At 65.2% G+C, this 19,292-nt stretch overlaps 2 protein-coding genes across 2 annotated transcripts; one reads left to right on the forward strand and one right to left on the reverse strand.

Moving 5' to 3' along the window:
* Window positions 1–69: 69 nt before the first annotated feature.
* Window positions 70–12,958, forward strand: LOC310887637 (uncharacterized protein). Its single transcript, XM_083813786.1, is given in 21 exon segments — window positions 70–668; window positions 3,583–3,696; window positions 3,829–4,039; window positions 4,116–4,262; window positions 4,397–4,533; window positions 4,862–5,034; window positions 5,147–5,381; window positions 6,073–6,297; window positions 6,366–6,529; window positions 6,663–6,789; window positions 6,792–6,958; window positions 10,209–10,285; window positions 10,427–10,618; window positions 10,711–10,857; window positions 10,986–11,119; window positions 11,315–11,487; window positions 11,589–11,826; window positions 11,917–12,141; window positions 12,218–12,381; window positions 12,464–12,589; window positions 12,670–12,958. Coding segments are annotated over 21 exon segments (3,375 nt in total). The 5' UTR covers window positions 70–578; the 3' UTR covers window positions 12,779–12,958.
* Window positions 12,959–14,659: 1,701 nt separating this feature from the next.
* Window positions 14,660–19,016, reverse strand: MTX1 (metaxin 1). The gene is made up of 8 exons (XM_083813660.1): window positions 18,079–19,016; window positions 17,915–17,984; window positions 17,147–17,226; window positions 16,395–16,487; window positions 16,073–16,255; window positions 15,812–15,888; window positions 15,184–15,338; window positions 14,660–15,054 (listed from the first exon to the last, which is right to left on the reverse strand). The coding sequence occupies exons 1-8, from the start codon at window positions 18,157–18,159 to the stop codon at window positions 14,828–14,830; spliced, it is 966 nt and encodes a 321-aa protein (XP_083669786.1). The 5' UTR covers window positions 18,160–19,016; the 3' UTR covers window positions 14,660–14,827.
* Window positions 19,017–19,292: the final 276 nt, after the last annotated feature.

The following is a 19,292-nucleotide window of genomic DNA, read 5'->3' on the forward strand; positions in this document are numbered from 1 at the left end:
GGAGGGGATCCAGGCACCAGGGGATCCTTGGCAGGGGGATGAGCAAGCCTGGATGCTCCCCAGCTGCCTTGCTGTGGGCAGATTTAGGATATGGTTCCAGGTTTACCCTGCACACGCATGCTCCTGGAGCAGGAGGAGGCTTCAGCTTTCCACCCTGCCAGGTGGGAGCCGTCTGGGCCAGCACTGGGGGCTTCACATGTGGCCTGGCCTCGTTCTCCTGGAGCTGGGGCTTGCCCCCTGTCGTCTCTGCTCTGTCCTGGGGCTCCCCAGCCCTGCAGGGCTGCATGTTCCCTGGCCATGTCTTAGCCCAGGCTGCAGGGAGCTCCCCAGCACCGGGGCTGGAGGCAGAACCAGCTCCAGGAGCACTGCAGCGTGGGGGGCTTGGGACACGAGTCTGCTCTGGATGGGGTCACGGGTCTGCAAGCTTCGTGGGGCTCTGCAGGGAGGTGGATCCCTGGATGTAGCTGGAGCTCAGGTGGCTTTCATACCCACGAGCCACTTGAGGTTTTGAATCACCTGGGTGAGCTTCAGCCCTGGCAAGGCAGGTTCAGCCCACAGACCTCAGGGAAGGAGCCGAGATGGCACCCGCCAGGCAGCAGCAGCCCTGTGAGGGGGCACGCTGTCCCCAGTGGGACTCAGCACCGTCCGGAGCTGCGGGGCCAGGCAGGGTGAGTAAGCAGGCATGGGACCAGGAGTGGGTGCAGAGTGCCGGCACACCCAGGAAGGAAGGAGGCAGCGACGAGGGTGTGCTGGGCAGGGGATTAGGGCAGGGGAGGTCACGATTGCAGGCAGGGCTGGGAAGGGAGGCTGGGGCTGGGTCAGGGCAGGCAAGATGCAGCTTCCCGGTGCCATCAGGGCTGACAGCAGTGAAGGGACTTCCCCTTAAGCCCCCTGTCTGATGTCTGGGGGGGCACAGCTGCAATTTGGGGAGTGGGGTGGCTGCTGGACCCCACTGCTGCCCAGAGGCCCTTTGCGTTTGTCCACAAGAGGGAAATATTTCTCCAGGATCGCGGCGGCTCCCAGCCTGCTCCAGGCATCCCCACAGCCCAGCACCAGGCTCCAGCAAGCAGCTGCTGCTCTCCCACCCGCTTCTTTTTTTTCACAGGTCCCTCACTTACACGCTTTTGGAGGTTTTCCCAGCCTCAGTAATAAAAGCCAGTGTCCAGATGCTTCACCTCCTCCGCGCACATCCCCTCGTCCTGCTGCTCTGCTCGGCCCCGAAGGACCAAACAAGCCTGGGTTAAACGCAGAGGGGAAAATCCCATCGCTGCGCTCGGGGCTTGGCTCATTAACCCACATACAAAGCACTGACACATTTGGGGCACACACAAGACCCCCCAGTCCTGCACAGGCAGCTCAGCCCCAGCTCTGTGTTTGCACAGGTTCCCGTCCCCACAGGACGGCGCTGGCCTGGCTGAGGGACAAACTCTTCGTGCCCCAGGCTCCTTCACCCGAGAAGGAGCGAGAAATCCCATGTGCTGGGGACGTCAGCAAGGAACGGCTTGGCTGGGGATTCAACGGGGTTGCCCGGTGGCTCCTGTGCCACCAGCTCAGCGCCGAGGCGTTGCCCTTCCCCTGGGTCTCACTTTTCCTGCTGAGCAAGAAGCTCTTATCAGCCCTTGTTGATAGGGACGAGCTCCCGGCTATCCCGGCAGCCTCCGCGCTGTTTTTGTTTGGGGACATTTCGGGGCTGCCAGGCTCTGCTGGGGCTGCGGTGGGAACCCAGCTTGGCCACGGGGCCCCAGCCGTGCCAGACCCCAAAACGGGGAGGAAAAGAATGGGGCAAGCACGGGGCATCCCAGGTCAGGGGCAGCAGGCCAGCAGCCTCAGGATGCAGCTGATCAATTAATCCCTCCCCAAAACTGGGGCTAATTAGCCTGGGCGTAGCACCTGGCTGACAGGTTAGTCACAGCTGGAGGTGGGAGTCCTATGGGGCAGAGGGGACGGGCCAGCAGCTTCCTTCTGGGGCTGGCTGTTGGCTCCCTAGGTTTTATCCGGGGGCTGCCTGGCCCCAGGAACCCTCTTCCTCCAGTGGGTGGCCCTGGGGCTTGGCCCCAGGCACGCGTGGGGGGCTGTGGTGTGCACCCCACCGCAGCGGGACGGTGCTGGAGGGCAGGGGAAGATGGATCGGATTGCCCTACAGCTGTATCTGATATGGCTGAAAAGGAGAAAATTAGTCATAAATTGCTGCTCCACCCTGGAGAGGGAGAGCTAACGGCGCAGAGGGTGGCTGAGCAGTTTAACCCTCACCAAGTGCTGGTGGAGAAGCAGCGGGGAGCTTTGGGCTCTGCTGCCAGCCCCAGCTTTTGGTGCTCTCGGGCAGGGGGCGAGCTGTTCCCTGCCGCTCCGGGCTGCTGAGGGTGCCTGTACAGAAACGGGTGCGTGTCCCGCACGATGTGACCAGGAGCAGGCGGTGTGCCCAGCCAGTTTCAGCCCTGGCAATTTTGACTGCGAAGCTTTGCTCGAGGAGCAGCCCCGTGGCAGGGAGCGTTCCCGGAGTTGGCCCCGCGGGCGTGGAAGAGCTGAGCTCTGCTCCCTGGCAGCGCTGCTGTCGGGGTGGAGGCACCGTTGGCACCGCAGCGGGTTCCCCTCCACGGGTCTGGCTCCTCGGTGCTGAGACGGAGGAACGGCGGCGCTAGGCAGCCTGCTGCTGCCCTCCTCCAGCAGTGCTGGGGTGGGGGCGAGCGACGCAAAAAGGCTCGGGCATGGCAGCAACCCCGGCTCCCGCACAGTGCCTGGTGGCTGCTCTCCCTTTGCCATCCTTGCCAGGGCATCCAGGACCCTCCTCAGCCCAGCGTGTGGCTGTGGCAGCTCTTAGGGAAATAAGGTGACGGGCAGGAGTAAATTGCCCAACGTGCTGTTGGAAATCATTAGCAGGGCAGCCCAAAATGTCCCCGAGTGCGTTTGTGGGCTCTGCTGTGGTTTTTGGGATTCATCCAGAGCCTGTCTGACAAAAGAAAGAAATGAGTTTCTTCTTCAGAACCTTGCAACGGCTTCTCAGAGCTGCACCACGCTGTGTCTCCCCGTGCTGGCAGGGCTGGTGGCACAGCCGGATCCATCAGCACGATGTCTCTGGCTCTGCCTCTGCTGGGGGTAAAGCAGTGGGAGGCAAACGGGACCTGATTTCCTTCAGCCCTGGCCCCGCCAGCCTGTGGCAAGACACATACCTGATGGTCCGGGTCCGAGACCAGAGGGAGAGCAAGGAGGAGCTGTGGGGGTGGGAGAGGAGGGTGTGCTGCGAGGGAAGGTCTCGACTCGGCTCCCCTTAAAGGCAAGGTGGGGAGCTCGGAGCTGCCTCGGGAGGAGGAGGTCTGGTGCAGCGCGGGGCCGGAGGCAGCAACGCACGGCAAGCGACACAGGCAGGTGGGCTCCGGGTTCCCTGGGGGCAGGATAGACCTACCTCCCCTGCCCCAAACGAGGGTCTTGGCAGGAGGGCAAGGACGGCTGGTGAGGCAGCAGTTCCAGCAGCTGAAGGCAAAGCAGCCGATCCAGCCCTGCTCCCCGATGCAGGGCACAGCCTGCCCTGTCCATCCCCTCCTGCGCCAGCTCAGGGTTTCCTAACGGCGTGCCCCCCAAACACAGAGTCTGCTCCCTGGGGTCTGCCCGAGCCAAGGGGACGTGGCAGTGCCATGTGGGCCCAGCGTGCCGGGGTCCTGGGCTGGCTGCTCCTGCTCCAGACGGTGCCCAGAGCTGCAGGTGAGTGCAGGGACGTGGCGGGGTGGGGTGAGCAGGGTGGGGATTGCGGGGCTGTAGGGTTTTAGGGAGCACCCCAAGGCACAGGGAGAGCTCTCGAGAGGCCACAGCCCCTTAGGGAGCATCCCCCTCCAGCATCTGCCTGTGCCCGCAGGCGCCCAGCCCTGCAGCCCCAAGTACTTTGGCCGTGACTCCATGGTGTGCGTGTGCAATGCCACGTACTGCGACACGCTGGACCCCGTGGTCCTGCCGGCCCCGGGAACCTACGTCAAGTACGAGAGCAGCAAGGCCGGCAAGCGGCTGGAGCGCAGCGAGGGGAGCTTCCAGCGCAGCCTCCGTGCCCCAGGTACCTGCTGTGTGCAGGCAGCGGGTGGTCCTGCGGGTCCCCTGTGAGCTGAGCCAGGCTGGGTTGTCCCTCGCAGGGCTGCTGCTGACGCTCAACATCTCTGCGCTGTACCAGCATGTGAAGGGCTTCGGTGGGTCTCTCTCAGATGCTGCTGCCCTCAACATCCTGGGGCTGTCGCAGCCGGCCCAGGACAACCTGCTGCGGTCCTACTTCTCCGAGAACGGTGAGCAGCGAGGGTGCCGGCAGCATGGGGCAGCTCACTGGGTCCCTGCTGGAAGCTGCGGTGTCCCAGCTGCAGGGACGTGCATCGCCTGAGCTGCTGTTCCGGTGCTGCTCAGTGCCTTTCCTTCTCCACAGGGATTGAGTACAACCTCGTCCGGCTCCCCATAGCCTGCAGCGACTTCTCCGTGCGCCCCTACAGCTACGACGACGACGTCCCCTATGACTATGAGCTGAAGCACTTCAAGCTGGCAGAGGAGGACGTGAAGATGAAGGTAGGAGGCTGAGCCCGCCGCCAGTGCCTGGGTCCCTCTCTTTCCATCGGCTCAGCTGTAGGAGCTCCTGCGTGGGGACCCCGGTGCCCGGGCACTGCCATCCCGGTGCGGGGTGCGTGGGGACAGCCCGCAGGAGCTGGCACCTCCTCTGGGGTGCGTCCCGCTGTGCCCGCCTGGTGCTGGCAGGGAGCGGAGCCGGGGCACCGTGCCATGGGTGGTGCTCTCTGGCTGCCGTTCCTCGCAAGGGCCCTTCGGTGCTCCCCTTCCTCCTGTTGGGGTTTTGAAGGGCTGCAGCTGGAGCTGAGCCTCTCTCTGCCCCGTGCTGCAGATCCCCATCCTGCACCGAGCCTCGGCCATGGCCAAACGGCCGCTGTCCTTGTACGCGAGCCCCTGGACCTCCCCAGCCTGGATGAAGAGCAATGAGGATGTCCGCGGGAAGGGCACGCTGAAGGGGCAGGCGGGGGACAAGTACCACAAGACCTGGGCCAACTACTTCATCAAGTACCATTCCCTGCGGCTGGGATGCCCTGGGGCTGGGGCAAACAGGGAAGCGTGTTTGGGGCAGGGGACGCTCGCGGCGTGGCCAGCATCCCTCCGCTTTCCCCTCTCCCAGGTTCCTGGACGAATACGCCAAGCACAACCTGACCTTCTGGGCGGTGACGGCGCAAAACGAGCCCCTCGCAGCGCTCTTAGCGCACCCCCAGTTCCCGACCATCGCCTTCACCGCCGTGCAGCAGCGGGACTTCGTGGCCCAGGACCTGGGCCCTGCGCTGGCCCGGAGCTCGCACGGCACCCGGCTCATCATCATGGACGACCAGCGCATCCACCTCCCCGCCTGGGCCAAAGCGGTGAGGCGCAGGGCTTCCCCTCTAGCTAGTCTGCTCTGCTTCACGCCTAACCATTGAATGTTAACCTGAAATTAGGCCTGCAGCCGCTCCCAGTCCTAGACAGACGGGAAGGCAAATCAGGCGTGCTGCAGAGGGAGCAGGAGCTGGGTAATTGGTAGCAGCCACCCCTGCGCTCTTGTCTGAGGCAGGGACGGGAGGTGGCTTCTTCGTCCCATGTTCCTGCAGCAGGGCAGCCACAGGCACTGCCTGTACGCCGGCTGCTTCTCCAGGCAGTTTCAGCTGCTTTGTTTTACTCCTTGCCCTCCTTCCTTTGCCATACTGAAGAGCCGCCATGGGAATTCATCTAGACTAGGAACAAGGAAAGGAAAATTTGCTCCTGCCTCTGCCTTGAGCAAGGATGGAGCTGCAGGGGGCGGACAAAGCGTGAGTGTGTTCCTTCCTTCAGAGCAGCAGACCCTGGGGGTCAGCGGTGCCAAGGATGAGGAAGGAAGGGTGGGAGGTGTCCCTCCTTGTGCCCAGCAGGGTGCTGGAGCCACCTCTGGGTGCTCCTTGCCAGTTAGGGTGCAGGTGAAGGAGCCCCTGGTGCTTGCAAGAGGGGAGGCAGGCAGTCTTGGCAGAGCATGATGGGGTCCATGTGCCGAGCCCCGTGGGGACCGGGGTGGCCCCTGAGGCATCTCCTTTGTCCCACCAGGTCCTGGGCAATGCCACCGCCGCCCGCTACGTGGCTGGCGTCGGCGTTCACTGGTACCTGGACAGCATCGTCCCAGCCAGCTGCAGCCTGGAGGCCACCCACAAGCTCTTCCCCAACCATTTCCTCCTCTACACTGAGGCCTGCAGTGGTTTCCTCACCTATCGGTTCTCCGTGTCGCTGGGCTGCTGGGAGCGAGGGGACCGCTACAGCCACAGCATCCTGACGGTACGGCCTCTCCCGGCACGGCCGCGAGCACGGCATGGCCGCCCTGAGCCCCTTTCCTTGCTGCCCAGGTCCTGAACCACTTTGTGGCTGGCTGGACCGACTGGAACCTGGCGCTGGACCTTCAGGGGGGCCCCAACTGGGTCGAGAACTACGTGGACAGCCCCGTCATCGTGGACAGCAGCAAGGATGTCTTCTACAAGCAGCCCATGTTCTACCACATGGGGCACTTCAGGTGGGTTGGGGCTGGCTCCAGTGGTCCTCGGAGCTGTGCCCCATGCCTGGGATGAGGCCGCCTGCCCCCCACGGTCACTGGGAGTGGGACGGAGTTGCTGGCATCCCCTGGAGCCCCCATTCCCCTCCTGCAGCAAGTTCATCCCCGAGGGCTCACGGCGCGTGGGGCTGCGCAGCAGCCGCCGGTGCCTCTTCTGCCAGCTGGAGCACGTGGCACTGCTGCGCCCCGACGGCGCTGTCGTCCTGGTGGTCCTCAATAGGTCAGTGGGGGCTGGGGAGGGGGGCTCGCGGTGCCAACCTACTCAGCCCCTCTCGTCTTCCCCCTAAGGTCTGCCTGGGATGTGCCCTTCGGGATCTCGGACCCCGCGGTCGGTTTCATCGAGGCCGTGGCTCCGGCCAGCTCCATCCAGACCTACCTGTGGCAGCAGCAGTGATGGGGCTGTCCCCAGGGCTGGGGGTGGGTGCTGGGGGCTGCGGGTGGCAGCCCTCCCCACACCATTTCCAGCATTCTCCAGCGGTGGTGGCACCCTGGGGAAATGGGGTGGCCCAGGGGTCCTCCCACCTCTGTGCCAGGGATGCCACGGTCCCATTGCATCCCCCTCCCGGTGCGGCAGCGTCCCCCGGGACACCATGCCCTGCACCAGGCCACGCTTCCACACGTGGCTCCCTCCAAACCTTCGCGTGTGTCTCGCACGCCAAGTAAAGCCTTGACGTGCTCTCTCCGGTATGCACCGTTCCCCGTCATTGTTTCCCCTACGTGCTCGGAAATTGTTCCGTTTTCCTCCCTTTTCCTCCACAACGTGGGTGAGGCGCTGAGTGCCGAGGGGGTCCTAGGGCAGCCTCCGTCCCCGCGTCCTCCGTGTGGCTGCCTCGTTTTTAGCTGCAGCCAGAGGCTGTGCCGGGGGCCAGCTTTTGATTCGTTTCATATGTGCCGTTGGTTTTCCTAGCTTGCTTTTTTTTTTTTTTTTTTTTAAATCAAAATGTCATGCTGCATCAGGGGGGACGCTGCACAAAAGGCCGAGTATGCTGGAGCCATGTCCCCATCGACCAAACCCCGCAGCCGCGGCAGCCAGATTAATTTGATACCATCTCTTCCATAAATTCACACCGCCTGCCATCTCCAGTAATCCTCTGCTAATAGAGCCTCATGACAGACTCCCCTCTATTCTGGCTCTGTCTGAAATCAAGCTGACAGGCTACAATTACCTGACCATCCTGTTTACTCTTTTTAAATACCAGTTACAGTTTTTGCTTGCTCCAGTCTTTGGGAAGGTTACCAGTATCTTTGAAGTCCAGGAATTAGAAAGCCAGAGAGCTCCTTAGCAAATTCCACTTGTGTGTAAGCTGCGGAGTTGCTGATGTTGGAGGAAAAAGAAAAAAAAAAAAAAAGAGGTTTAACAGCTGTCTTGGAGCTCGACATGAAGACAGCACCTGGCTCGTTCTCAGCCCTATTCATAGGGCACTTCTGCCCGTCCTGCGCTTCTGTCGATGCTTCTGGGTAGTGCTGAACCAAACCGCAGCTGGAATTCCTTCCCTTCCTAATTTAAATTAAAGCTCTACCATGCAGAGGAGGCACACATGGGCATGTCTGGAGCCTGCAGCTGCTGTTTGCCATGCTTGAAGCACACGCGTGTGCTGCAGCACTTCGGCACAGCCCCAGCAGCCAGCCTCGGTGCTCCCTTGCCAGCTGCAAGCACGGCTGCCGCAGGCTGGTGCCTTGCCTTCCTCCCCGTGCGCCGATGGAGACGGCGAGGGCCGTGCCATCCCCGGTGCCGTGCCGTGGCTGCGAAGGGCGCAGGCTGTGAGATTTGCCCTGGGGACCTTGCAGGGGGGAGCCTGGGGGGGAGTGGGGCTGGCACGGGGCAGGTGCTGCCCCCATCCTGTTTCTCTTGATGGGCAGGTGCTGGCAATTAGAAAGGATCCTAAATTAGAAGGTGCGCTGTCTGGGCTTGTTCCGCAGCCCGCGATGCGGTCGATGAAGTGCTGCAGCCCGCTCCACCCAGCGCTGCCGCGTGGCCGGGGCTGACGTCGGGGGATGCGACCCCACGGCAGGGGCGAGTTAGGGGAACACGGTGCAGAGCCTGCGGCCCCTGGCATCACCCCTAAGGAGGAGCGGTGAGGGGTGGTGTGATGGCTCCTGCTGCTTTCGGATGGTCCTGGGGTGCCCTGCAGCCCTGGCCACACGGCTGCCACATGGGGAAAGCCAGCTGGTGCGTGCTCCCCATGAGTGGGACGTGGGTCTCAGCCACAGCACTTGCTAGAGACGCTTTCTGCCTGCGTCTGTGGCACAGGAGACACGGAGAGAACCACGTCAGGGCTGAGGGATGGTATCTGCATGGGGAGATGTGGCCAGAATGACCAAGGCATAAGGGGGAGCTGCTGCAGGGAGGTGCAGGTGGGCAGTCCCGTCCCCCTCCCTGGCTGCCTTGCAGATGCTGGGACAGGTTTCGGGAGAACTTTGCAAACGCTGCAGGGAAGTGTTGAAAGCTCTCATTGGCGCGGTGTTGCAAAACCCTCCTCGGGCTCCTCTTCAAACGCACCCAAATCCCATGAGCCGTCCTCTCGCCTGGGACTCACCTTTCCTGCTCAGCCAGAAGCTGTCGCCTCCTACCCAGCTGCAGCCCAGGGAGCAGGTCCTGCCGCTTCGCCGCCCTGCTCCCGAGCAGAGACACGGCAAGAAAAGGTTTTCTGGGAGCAGGTGAGTAGCCTGGATCTGGAATGGCTTTTTTTCAGACAGCGGGGACGGGGTTGGCCGAGGACCTGGGACCAGGCTAAGGCTGTGAGCACCGTGTTGGCTGGTCACTGCTGGCAGGAGATGACGGGTGCATGAGAGCCCTCCTGGCCCCGGTCCCCATCCCGCAGGGTCTCGTGGTGGCACTGTCCCGAACTTTGCTTCCCCCTGTCCTGGTGCCAGCAGCGCAGGGAGGCACAGAGGTGGCTGATCCCGTGTTTTCTTTGAGATGCTCCTTGCCCAGCAGAGCGGGATGGACAAGACAGTGTGGGAGCAGCTGCAGAGGACAGGGAAATGTGGGACCTCCCCATGCTCTGGGCTCCAGCCCCAAACCTCTCTGGCTGGGCAAGCCCTGGCTGCCACGCTCTGGGGTGCAAGCACGGAGCTGCTTGCTCCTGGCCGTGGCTCAGGAGGCACCAGGGACACATCCAGAGCCCATCCCGTGGGGCCACAGCATGTGCTAGCCCCCCAGTCCTGCCGGGGGCATGGCACGGCTGAGGGTCACACAACGAGGGAAGGAGGCAGGCATGCACCGTGAGCAGGGAAGGAGGAAGGCGAGGACGGGAGTGATCCGACCCGCCGGGTGCCGCCAGCGTGGGCGGCTGGCAGTGCCAGAACACCGGGCATAGGGCGGCACATGCTGGGGGCTGCACCTCTGGCTGGGGTGCGCATGCTCTGGGCCTCAGTGTGGCTGGAGACACCCATGGGTGACAGCCCCATGGGAGCAGCATGCTGCCAGTGAGGCAAGAGGGAGGGCGAGTGCCGGGCCAGGGTGCTGGTGGGTCCTGGGGCTCCCAGACCCCATTGTCTCAGATCAGGAGCTGTCACTGCCTGGGGTTTCTGACCCTGTGTGGGGCTGGGGCGGGGCAGAGGAGCTGCTTGCTGACATCCACCGCCCTGCTGCCAGCCCCGGAGCTCGCTGACTGCATCTGTCCGAGTCCCACGGCAGTGGAGGCGCCATGTGGCCTGGGTGTGCCAGCGTCCTGGGCTGGCTCCTGCTGCTGCAGGCAGCACCGCACGTGGCAGGTGAGTAGCTGGGCTGTGTCCCCAAGCCGGGGTCTGGCATCTGTGCGGGGCAGAAGGGGTGAGCTGGGGGCCGGAGGAGCTCCCTCCTGGCAGGGGATGGTCTGCGGCAGACCTCTGCCTGCCCCTCTCCTCCCGCTGCAGGCGGCCGGCCCTGCAATGCCAAGGACTTCGGGCACGGCTCGCTGGTGTGTGCCTGCAGCGCCGTGTACTGCGACACGCTGGACCCCGTGGTCCTGCCGGCCCCAGGCACCTACGTCAAGTACGAGAGCAGCAAGGCTGGCAAGCGGCTGGAGCGCAGCGAGGGGAGCTTCCAGCGCAACGCAGAGACCCCAGGTACCTGCCCCGGGTGCGGACGCGGTGCCGCATCCCCAGGGACGGAGGCACTGTCCCCATGCTGTGGCTGTGATGCTGCTCACCCCTCGCAGATTTCCACCTCACTCTGGACACGGCACAGCGCTACCAGAAGGTGAAGGGCTTTGGAGGCTCCGTCACAGACTCGGCTGCCATAAACATCCAGTCCCTGTCCAAGGAGGCTCAGAGCCACCTGCTCCGCTCCTATTTCTCTGAGGAAGGTGAGCCCGGGGCAGGGCAAGAGCGCTGGGTGCCTGGCCTTGGTTTTGGAGAGCAGCTGAGGGACTGGGGGGTTGCACCCCCCGAATGCCTCCCAGGGCCCCCCCATCACCCCCCGCCCCGTCCCCAGGCATTGAGTACAACCTCGTGCGCGTCCCCATGGCCAGCACCGATTTCTCTGTGCGTCTCTACACCTATGCTGATGCGGAGGGTGACTTTGAGCTGAAGCACTTCAACCTGACGGAGGAGGATACGCGGATGAAGGCGAGTCCCGTGGATGGGGGGCAGACATGGGCTGGGCAAGCCTGAGGTGCTGGGGCTGGGTCCTGGGTGGGACGGGTGGCCTGGGGAAGGTGGCTCCCCATGGCAGGGGGAGGGAGAGGGCTCACCCTGCCACCCATGGTGCTGGAGCTGGCACGGACCTGGGAGAACTCGCTGCCATCTCTGTGTTGTCCCCAGATCCCGATCCTCCAGGCAGCCCAGGCAGTAGCCAAGCGCCCCCTGTCACTGTATGCCAGCCCCTGGACATCCCCGGTCTGGATGAAGACAAATGGCGCCATGACAGGGAGAGGGACACTGAAGGGAAACCCGGGGGACAAGTACCACAAGGCCTGGGCCAAATACTTCATCCGGTGAGCAGCTGAGGGACCCCAAAGGGCACCGGGGGCTGCACCCCAGAGCCAGGCTGGTACTGCTGTGATAAAATCACTCACCTTGCTGCTCCTGTGCCCAGGTTCCTGGACGAATATGCCAAGCACAACCTGACCTTCTGGGCCGTGACAGCAGGGAACGAGCCCACGGCCGGCGAGATCGTCTTCTACCCCTTCCAGTGCCTGGGCTTCTCCCCGGAGCACCAGCGGGACTTCATCGCGCAGGACCTGGGCCCTGCGCTGGCCAACAGCTCCCACCGCAACGTCCAGCTCATCATCCTGGATGACCAGCGCGTGATGCTGCCCTACTGGGCTCAAGTGGTGAGGCCCCACGGCGGCTCTGCCCTGCCCCACGGCGGCTCTGCCCTGCCCCACAGCGGCTCTGAGGGCCTCGCTCTTTTCTCCTCCCAGGTTCTCAAAGACCCCGTGGCCGCCAGCTACATCAGCGGCATTGGCATCCACTGGTACCTGGACTTCCTGGCACCCATCGATCTCACCCTCTCCATCACCCACCACCTCTTCCCCAATTACTTCCTCCTTTCTACGGAGGCCTCCACTGGCTCCTACTTCTGGGAGCCCCGGGTGGTGCTTGGTGGCTGGGACCGCGGGAGCAAGTACAGCCACAGCATCCTCACGGTAGGGCTGGGTGGGCCCGTGGGATGTGCTGCCCCCCTCGGCTGCGTGCAGCTCAGCACCGCGACCACTCCTGCAGGACCTCAACAACTATGTTACGGGCTGGACCGACTGGAACCTGGCGCTGGACCTTCAGGGGGGCCCCAACTGGAGCAAGAACTACGTGGACAGCCCCGTCATCGTGGACAGCAGCAAGGACGTCTTCTACAAGCAGCCCATGTTCTACCACATGGGGCACTTCAGGTGGGTTGGGGCTGGGGGTGGCCGGCAAGGGGACCCAACAGCACCCCTGGGTGCTGCGTTCAGACCCTGCTTGTCCTTGCAGCAAGTTCATCCCTGAGGGCTCACAGCGTGTGGGGCTGGCTGTCTCCAAGAAGTGTCGCAGGTGTGACCTGGAGCACACGGCTTTCCTGCGCCCCGACGGCGCTGTGGTCCTGGTGGTCCTGAACCGGTGAGTAGCTTGGCCCTGTGCCCTGACCCCAAAGCCCAGCCACCTCCTCTGACCCACTTCCCTCCTCGCATCCCCCCCAGGTCCCCCCTGGATGTCTCCTTTGGGATCTCAGACCCCAGAGTCGGCTTCATTGAGGCCGCAGCTCCCAGCGACTCCATCCAGACGTTCCTGTGGAAGCAGCCGGCCTAGCGTGGCTGCAGCGGTTCCGGTGCCAGCAGCGCAGCTGGGGGGCTGCTTCACCCCCCTGGGGGCTCGGGGGCAGTCCCCTGTGGCCCTGCACCGCCCCAGGGGACCTGATTGATCAACAGGCCACGACGCCTGCTGTTTTCTAGATGTTTTCATAAAATAAAGAGGTTTTCTACAACCTTGCCTGTGCGTCCTCTGCCCTGCCTTGCTGCCGCCTCATGGTGCTGGAGCTGGGTGAGGAGGCAGGCATGGAAGCGGTCATACCCCCGGCACCCCTTGGGCACCCACCACTCGTCCCCCAAGCCGTGACCTCGGTGGGAGGCAGCCTCATGAAGGCTGTGCCCGGGGGGGCTCGGGGACATTGCTCTCCCCCCTCCCCCCCCGGCAGGGTCCTTGTGGCAGAGCCAGGACCCGAAGCCAGTGCGGGCCTGGGGACAGTGGCAGCTGGGCTCGGCCGCTGGGATTCGGTGCGGGGCCTGACGTCAGCAGCCCCAGTTTCTCCCGCTGGCAGGAGCAGGAGGCTGCTCGCTGCGGTTTCTGCTGCTGGAGCAGCCATAAACCCCTCCGCTAATGGGAAACTGGAGCGTCGGGCGCATACTTCCCGAGTGACGTTATGGGGGGAGCGGGGCCGGGGGGAGCTGCGTTGAGTCATTCCCCTCCCGGCAGGGCCCCTCGAACCGGAGGCTCCACGGCCGCCACGCGGGTGAGGGAAACCATTCACACCCTGGCTCCTCTCCCGGCCCCGGTGCAAACCCGGGGGCCCCTGGCCTGCAAACCCATGCCCGGTGCAGGACCTTTGCACCGGGACCCCGTGTGCCATGGGGCTGTGTTCCCAGGGTGCAGAACCAACCCCCATCCCCCCACCACCCCAGAGGGCACCGGAGCCAGGGTGGCAGCCCCAGCATGCAGCCGAACAAGCGAGGGCTGTGTGCCGCCTGGCAGCCGGCACACGCGTGTGCGAGCCTGGCCAGACACCGCTTTTCCATTTACATCCTCGTAAACTGACGGCAGCTGGGGCAAACCGCAGCATCGCTGATGGCCCCGCTCGCCCCCGGGGCCGGGTGCTGAGCCCTGAGGCCGGGCAGCCCCTGGTGAGAGCGGCAGCTCCGCTCGGTGCTGGGACAGAGCCCCCCCCGACCCCCCAGCCCTGGGTCTTGCAGCGCTTGCGGAGCGACGTTCACCGCACTACGTGCTTTTTGGCAGTGCCAGCTGCAAGGAACTCCCCATTCCTGGCAGGCGTGGAGGAATGCAAACAGAGTTGTCATCCTTGGAGGAATTCCTGCTGCAGCCACAGGCCCGGTGGCTGCTCGCCGCCCCACGCGCGCTGCTGCGGTGAGCCGGGCTGGCGGGCGGCCCTCCAGCAGCGAGGGGAGAGCTCGTGGCCTGCCGGGCCGGGGACACGTCCTGCTGCCAGCCTGGGCTCCTGCGCTGCTGCTTTCTGCTGCACCGCCTGGGTGGCACCACCTTCTGTGGCACAGCAGGAGGGGGACACCAGTGCCATGGGACGTGCTGCTGGCTCTGCCTGGCCAGCCTGAGGGCAGGGGAGCTGCGAGGGCAAGAGGCAGAGGGCTCAGCCCCACGACTGCCGAGGGAGGGAGATGCTCCCAGCACTGCCACAGATGCAAACAAAGGTGCTGAGCAGCTACAGGACCTTGAAAACCCACAGTTTTCCCTCTTCGCCACGTTTCCCGGTGCTGTAGACCCTGCAGACCTCCACCTCCTGGGGATAAGGGAAGGATTTGGGGGGGGGGGGGGGGGGCAGACAGGATTGGAGGAACCATGGAGCAGCGCGTTAGTGCCCCCAGCCTGGGCACCTGGGAGAAGGGGGAAAGGCGGCTGGCCCTGCACGCACGAGAGGCCGCAGGGAGGACGGGAGAGCGCGGGTGGAGAAAGTGAGGTTTATTGGTGCGGCGGGCGAGGGCTGTAATTTCTGCTGGGACGCAGAGCGGCACACCTGCAGGGAGCAACGCTGCGAGGCCACCGGCGTAAAAACAGTCAGTTCAAGTGGCCTGACGAGTAAATAATCACAGCTCTGAGAGCGGCCGCTCTTCCTCACTCCTCCTCCTCCTCCTCTTCCTCCTCCAGGGCGATGGGCTGGCGGCCAGCCGGCCCCACGGCGCCGCGCTGGATGGAGACGATGCCGCTCAGGAAGGCGTAGCCCAGCATGGCCACCAGCCCCACCAGCACCGACAGCAGCTGGTTGCGCCGCTTGTGGGGGTCCTCCTCCGTGTCGCCACCCTCGGCACCCCCAACCCGCGGGGCGCTGGTGGGGGGGTCACCTGGGGGGGAACAGAGCGGGGGGGCGGGGAAACAGGGTGCAGCAGGGCACCAGTGTTTGGTTTCATGTGTGGTTTTTTTTGAGGGGGGGCACCCCAAAGGTGCAGTGTGAGGCTGGGGGTGCATCTCACCTCCGTCCCAGGGGAAGTAGAGGCTGAGGATGGAGGTGCAGTAGTTGCACAGGTTCTGCAGGGACTTCAGGTGCTGCTGCAGTTTCCCGTTGGGCAGCTTCGCTTTCAGGAGCGGCGCCAGGCAGCTGAAGACAAAGGCGTCGAGGGAAGCGGGCCTGGGGCACAGAGATCCGCCACTGGGTCATGGGCAGCTCCATCCCCCGTCCCCACCCGAAGCCACCAAGAAGCGGCCACCCCCACCCTTCTGTGCCACCCTGCCACGCTCCTGGGGATAGCGAGCAGCTCCTCCTTGCCGGGAGGGCTCCCTGCTCCCAGTCCCAGCGGTGCGGACAGGGCAGGGGTGTGGGATGCAGGACAGTCCTGTCTCTGAGCAGCCTTGCCGGCTCCAACAAATGCCCAGCAGCCGGGGAAAAACGATGCTGAGGCTGGTGGCAAATCCCACAAGCTCTCACATCGTTCCTGCCCATGTTGCTCCATCCCCTCCAGCCTGTCCAACTCCCCAAAGCAATGTTTGTGGGCTACGGCTTCCCCGTGAGCCACGGGGGCTCAGTCCTGCCTGGGTGCAGGGGGTTTGCAGTCCCTGCAGTCCCTGCAGTCCCTGCAGTACGTTCTCCCTGTAGCCACGTACGAGTCTCCGAAGAAAAACTTCTGGGAGCCAAGGCGCTGGGACAGGAGTGTCAGGCATTCCCGAGCATCCCGGTACAGCTAGAGAATGAAGACAGAGCCAGGGCTGCAGAGCGTCGCGGTGTCACTGCGACGGGGAGGGGGTGCTCAGGCTGGGAACCCCAGATCCCAGGCTGAGATTTCGGCCTTACATGGTCCCTCCGGGCAATCCCCGAGGAGCCCCGGTGCCCGGAGCTGGGCACCTCCTTCCCACACATCCCCTCACCTCCTTCTCCAGCTTCTCCTCATCCTCCATGTAGCCATCTCCCCACATGAGCTGCAGCCGCTCCACATGCTGCTTGTGCATGCAGTTGGGCAGGAAGAAGTTCAGCGGGAAGGGGATGGTCTCGGCGTACCATTTCCGCGTGTGCTCCACGTAGTTCTTCGCATCCACCCAGAACGTGTGGATCTGCAGCAGAGGACAACCCGTGCCGACGCTCCGGGGAGTGCCAGAGCCAGCACAGCCGATGGCGGTGGCGCAAGGACAGCCTGTGCCCAGCGCACGCAGGCACCTCTGAGATGTTCCCTGCGGCCACACTGAGACTCACCAACACTGGCAGCAGCTTCTCTTCTAGCAGGGACACGAAAGCCAGCGTGTCTGCTCCTTGCGTGGCTGAGAGGTCGTAGTCTGCATTGTATTTCTGCGGAGGAAAGGAAACGGGGCTGAGCTGGCAGGGAAGCAGCCATCCTGCAACCTCAGGGGACCGTGACAAAGCGAGTGCCTGCGAGCAGAGGGACCGGCCAGCAGGGCCAGCCCTGCTCCGTACCCCCCTTTGCTCTCGCTCCTCTGTGTGCTGGGAGGTTGGGAGGTTATCCGGATGGACACCCGGCCAACCCCAGGAGCGGAGCGGGCAGGATCTGGTGCTGTGCTCCCTCTGAGCGCTACCCACCCGTGTCCAGACCCAGCGCTAGGAGAGTTACGGTTTGTCTTGACTTCCAGGCCCAAAGGGAAGAGCTGGGAGCGGGCAGCTGAGGGTGCCCCAGGGGCCCTGCAGGTCTGCTCCCTGCTCAGAGCCACGCTGGAGCACAGAGCACGGAGGGGACAGCGCCCACCTTGCCCGAGATACATGAGGCTCGAGATGGTGTTGTGCTTGCCCCCAGAACAAACACCACCACTGGGACAGCCAGATGGGTCCACAGGGCAAAGCTCGCACCGGTTTGCACCATGCTGCCTCCAGAGCGCCCTGGCCCCATCCCCGGGGATGCCCTCGCTGCTGCTGCTCCAGCTCCAGCTTCCTCCATCCCAGCGAGCGCTCCTGCCCCCTGCAGCACCCAGGGGGTGCCCGTCGCCATCTCCTACCTGCTTCCTGAGGTGAGTTATGATTTGCTGCGTTTTGGAGATGGTGCCCTCGTCCCGCGTCTTCAGCGCAGGCAGGCGCCCTGAGGGCAGGGAGAGGGGTGGCTGCAGGGCGTCCCCCTGCAACCGGTGATGAGGGGCTGGGGGGGTCCGCGGGGGAAGCAGGGCCCCCACGCTGGGGTGAGGGCACGCAGGGCAGAGCGAGGGGTGTGCAGGATGGGAGGGAGGGCACACGCACGGGGCTAGGGGGCTAGGACGATGCGAGGGGAGCAGATAAGGGGATGAAAGCTGCGTGATGGGATAGGTGGAGCACGCTGGGGGGGTAAGCAATAGGGCAAAGGGAGGTGCAACGGGGCATGGGGCGTGCACTGGGGTACAGTTCTGCGATGGGGGGCATGCAGTTGGAGAGGGGGTGCAACGGGGTGGGGGGCGCAATGGGGTGGGGGGCGCAGTGGGGTGTGGGATACAATGGGGTGGGGGCGCAATGGGGTGGGGGGCGCAGTGGGGTGGGGGATGCAATGGGGTCGGGGCGCAATGGGGTCGGGGCGCAATGGGGTCGGGGGCGCGATGGGGTCGGGGGCGCAATGGGGTGGGGGATGCGATGGGGTGGGGGGCGCAGTGGGGTGGGGGCACAGTGGAGCAGGGCTGTGTGATGACTCAATGGGGGTGCAACAGGGCAAAGGGGTGCAACGGGGTGGGGGCTACAATGGGGCAGTGCGTCAATGGGGCAGGGGGTGCAGCGGGGCTTGGTGCCCCGGTGCGGACCCTTACCGGAGGGGCTCCTCCAGGGGCTGCTCACCCGGTGCACTTTCAGCGGCGCTCCCGTGAACCGCGCGTACGTCTGCAAGAGAGGAGAGGGGACGGGGCGGGAGGGGGCGGCCCGGCCCGGCCCGGGGGCACGCAGCGGCCCCGCCGCCGGTCCCGCCGCCGCTCACCAGCACGGCCAGGCAGTCGGGATCCACCGAGGGCAGCCCCCAGCCCCCGGCCCAGCAAAACAGCTCCATGGGCGCCGCCATCTTCCCGCCCGACCCGGAACCACACGGCGGGGCGGCTCCGCCCGCCACCACCGCGGGGCGGGACCGGCGGCACCGGCGGCGAGCCCGTTAGCGGCGGCGGCGGCAGCCGTGGCCGCGCCGTCGGGGCAGTTTCCGCAGCGCCCGGGGCCCCTCCGCGGCCGGGATCCCGGTACCGAGCACCACGGAGCGGAGCCCACCCCCCCACACACACCGGTCCGTTACCGGACGCTCCGCGCGTTGCTATGGGGAAAAAAAAATAAAAAATAAATAATTAAAAAAAAAAAACGGGGGGGAGCGGGCACGCACCGGACGGGGGGGACCAGGGGGAGGCAGCCGTGTGGCCCCGGCAGCCCTGGCGTGCACCGGAGCGGCTGTATGTGGGGGGGAGCGGGGCTGGGACGGCCCCCGGGGCTCGGCTCGGCTCGGCCCGGCCCGGCCCGTTGTTATGGAGGCGGGGGAAACAGCCGTAAACACGGCCGGGGAGCCGCGCTGCTCCTTCGCCTTGGCCGGCGCTCAGCGGGAGCTGCGGGGCCAGCTGCCGGGGCTGCTCCGCCGCCGGGCCCGCCCCGGCCTCCCGGCTGCGCGGCTCCGCTCCCCGCGGCCTCCAGCTGCAGCCTGGCCGAGTGCCCCGAGCTCTGCCCGAGCCCTCCGGGAGGCTGAGGCCTGAGAGCGGAGGCGGCCCCCGGGGCTGAGCGTCCCCGGTCCGGGGGCTTGGGCGCACCCCGAGCTCCGCGCCCCGCTGCCGTCGGGACCCGCCGTCGGGGCTCCCGCGGCGTCCCCAGGGCTCCCGCTCCCAGCCCGGGGCAGAGGTGAAGGAGCTTCTCGGATGAGCTCATTATTTTGCTCCGGAGGCTTGGGCCGGTTCCTGAGGCTGATTTATGCCGCTGAGCCGGCTCCAGGTGGCCTGGCTCCGCTCGCTCCTCTCCGGCCAGGGGAGCGGGGCCGGCCCCGGAGGCTCCGCTGCCCGGGGGGCGCCGCCTGGCCCCGGGGGCTGGGACCCCGCCGCGAGGCACCCTTGGCAAAGCGGCTCCGCCTCGGCCACCCCCCGTCCCCCGCGCTGTCCCCGCGGCTCCCGGTCCCCGTCTCTCCCGGGCCGGACGCTCCGGCGCTGCCGGGGCCGCTCCGGCTTTCAG

This window comes from Anser anser (genome assembly GCF_964211835.1).
Source record: "Anser anser genome assembly, chromosome: 28".
Taxonomy (NCBI): Eukaryota; Metazoa; Chordata; class Aves; order Anseriformes; family Anatidae; genus Anser; species Anser anser.

Excerpts from the sequence above, each read along its gene's own strand:
- MTX1 (XM_083813660.1), bottom strand. The coding sequence starts at position 18,159 with ATGGCGGCGCCCATGGAGCTGTTTTGCTGGGCCGGGGGCTGGGGGCTG. Across the intron at positions 17,227-17,914 it reads CCCCTGGAGGAGCCCCTCCG|GGCGCCTGCCTGCGCTGAAG; the intron begins GTAAGGGTCCGC and ends CCCTGCCCTCAG. Across the intron at positions 15,339-15,811 it reads AAGTTTTTCTTCGGAGACTC|GCCCGCTTCCCTCGACGCCT; the intron begins GTACGTGGCTAC and ends TCTGTGCCCCAG.